General features: G+C 43.0%; 1 protein-coding gene across 1 annotated transcript; it reads right to left on the reverse strand.

Moving 5' to 3' along the window:
• Positions 1-1,897: 1,897 nt before the first annotated feature.
• Positions 1,898-2,386, reverse strand: LOC148547558 (uncharacterized). The gene has a single exon (XM_088495496.1). The coding sequence runs from the start codon at positions 2,384-2,386 to the stop codon at positions 1,898-1,900; it is 489 nt and encodes a 162-aa protein (XP_088351622.1).
• Positions 2,387-2,666: the final 280 nt, after the last annotated feature.

Genomic DNA, 2,666 nt, shown 5'->3' on the forward strand with positions numbered 1-2,666 from the left:
TGTGCTCTTTTATTTGTAGGTTACATATGTCTTTCCACGGGCCCCTTTAGCTGGTAAAACTTGAGTAGATAGCAGCTGGCTGGGGATCAGGTTATTGCACGAGCACACAACCTTCTTCCATAATGGGCAGTCTTCCTTAGAGAATCTCCACCACCACTTGAACAATAAGGCAGTGTTGCGAATCATGGCATCTCCCACACCTAGTCCTCCTAGTTTCTTTGGTGCTTGTATCAACTCCCACTTTACAAGGGCCAGCCCAGCTCTTCCATCGTCCTTCCCTCAAAAGAACCTCCGATGCAATGAGATTAATTTTTCCGCTACTGTAACTGGCATTTTGTACAAGCTCAGATAGTAGACCGGTAGGCTATTGATTACAGACTTGATGAGGACCAACTTTTCTGCTTTACTGAGAATCTTTACTTTCCATAAACTAAGTTTCTCCTCTACTTTATCGATAACCGGCTTCCATATTTTTACCAGTCTTGGGTTTGCACCTAGATTAATACCCAGATACTTCACCGGTAGAGCTGCCGCCTGGCACCCTAGTAACCCGCACATCCGATCCACCCACTCCTGACTGCAATTTACCGGAATCAAGCTGGACTTCTCAAAGTTAATGCTCAACCCGGAAATCACTTTAAAACACCTCAGTAGTCTCTTGTAATTTCTCACTGTTTCCTCCTCCGGTGGACAGAACAATATAGTGTCATCGGCAAACTGCAGATGCGATAACTCTATATTATCCTTTCCGACTAGAAGAGGGGAGATTCTCCTGTTTCTTACTGCCTCCCCAATCATCCTATTCAACACATCAACAACAAGAACGAATAGGAAGGGTGATAAAGGATCACCTTGCCGCAACCCCTTTTCCATCTTGAACGGTTTCGACGGTGACCCATTCACCATTATGGAGATAGATGCTGTCCTCATACATTCTGTGACCCATGCTCTCCATCTTCTGCCGAACCCCATCTTTTCTAGCACAATATCAACAAAGTTCCACTTGACTCTGTCATAGGCCTTTTGGAAGTCCAATTTGATGATTGCTGACGCCCTTCTTTTCAATTTCAACCACTGTACAGTTTCACGTGCTATTAACGCACCATCGTGTATCTTCCTGCCCTTGACAAAAGTACTCTGTGACTCCCCAACTAACCCTGGCATTATACTCCTCATTCTTCTTGTCAACACTTTTGATATCACCTTATAAATGCATCCAACCATACTGATTGGTCTAAGATCCTTCATCTCCTTCGCACCCACAAACTTTGGCGCCAACGCAACCCACGTGACATTGGAGTCTGCTGGCAGCCTTGCAGTCTGAAAGAATGTCATCACAGCTTTAGTAAATTCCCCTATAATCTCCTCCCAACACCTTTTGATAAATTTCATGTTATATCCATCACTTTTCGGCGCCTTTGATGATTCGCAATCCCAAACTGCATCCTTCACCTCTTCCTCCGACGGTAACACCTCTAACGCTTGAGCTTCCTCCGTCTCCAACTGGTTGACTTGTCCATCTCGAAAGCTGATATTCGGCGAAGCTTCCTGTTGGAATAGTTTCCTATAGAAATCTTTGGCGGCGACCTTAATTCTTGCATGATTTCTTACCAATCTCCCATTGATTACTAAAGCCTCTATCCAGTTGTTTCTTCTTCTTGCTGATGCAATGTTGTGAAAAAATCTTGTGTTCCTGTCCATCTCCTTGGCATGGCGAGATCTGGACATTTGTTTCCAGTGTATGTCTTGCCTCGTATACCATACCTCACAGCATCTTACTAGCGCCTTTCTTCTTGCTTCTACTGTATCATCATAAACCCCGGTACTGACCATATCGTCCACTTTTTTTTATCTCATCCTCAAACTTTTTTATCTTCTCCGGTATATTTCTGAAATGCTACTTGTGCCATCTACCCAGCGGTTTTGACAATGCCTTCAGCTTATTCAGAAACTGTGCATCTCCCAACCCCCTCCATTCTTCCTTCACCATCCTTAGGAAGCCGTCGTGCGTGAACCATGAGTCTAGGCTGCGAAATGGTCTTGGGCCCTGAATCATTCTTCTATCTTCCACTATCAATGGACAATGATTTGATAGACCTCTCGGACCTCCTCTAAGACGAATATCCGGGTATGCGTCCAGCCATTCCAAGCTCACCAGAATTCTATCAATATGACTACAAGACTGGCCTCTAAACCATGTATACTTACGATCATTAAGTGTCAAGTCCACCAACTCCATATCATTTATCCATGCTTTGAAGTCTTCAGCAGATGCTGACAGGCTAGTCGCCCATTTCCTCTCATCTGTATGTACAATTTCATTGAAATCCCCATGTAACAAAACGGAATTTGACACAACCCTGTAACATAACTTAATTCCTCCCATAGTAACAGTTTTTCATCGATCTCTCACATGCGACCCATATACCAGACAAATAGCACAGTGGAAATTATCTTTGGTCATCACTCCTTCTACACATAACCACATATCTCCTTATAACAATTTATCAATTTAAAAACAGAGTCATCCTATATTAACAGTAACCCTCCTGATGCTCCAATAGAATTAACAGACTCCCAACTAGCTCTATCATTACCCCAAATATTTGCTATATCAAAATTATTCACATTCTCTTTTTTTGTTTCTATCAAACCCAACATATCTA

The sequence above is a fragment of the Arachis ipaensis genome, chromosome B8 (genome assembly GCF_059453495.1).
Source record: "Arachis ipaensis isolate K30076 ecotype BB chromosome B8, ASM5945349v1, whole genome shotgun sequence".
Taxonomy (NCBI): domain Eukaryota; kingdom Viridiplantae; phylum Streptophyta; class Magnoliopsida; order Fabales; family Fabaceae; genus Arachis; species Arachis ipaensis.

Bases quoted from the DNA above. Each gene is read 5' to 3' on its own strand.
- LOC148547558 (XM_088495496.1), bottom strand. From the start codon at position 2,386: ATGGGAGGAATTAAGTTATGTTACAGGGTTGTGTCAAATTCCGTTTTG.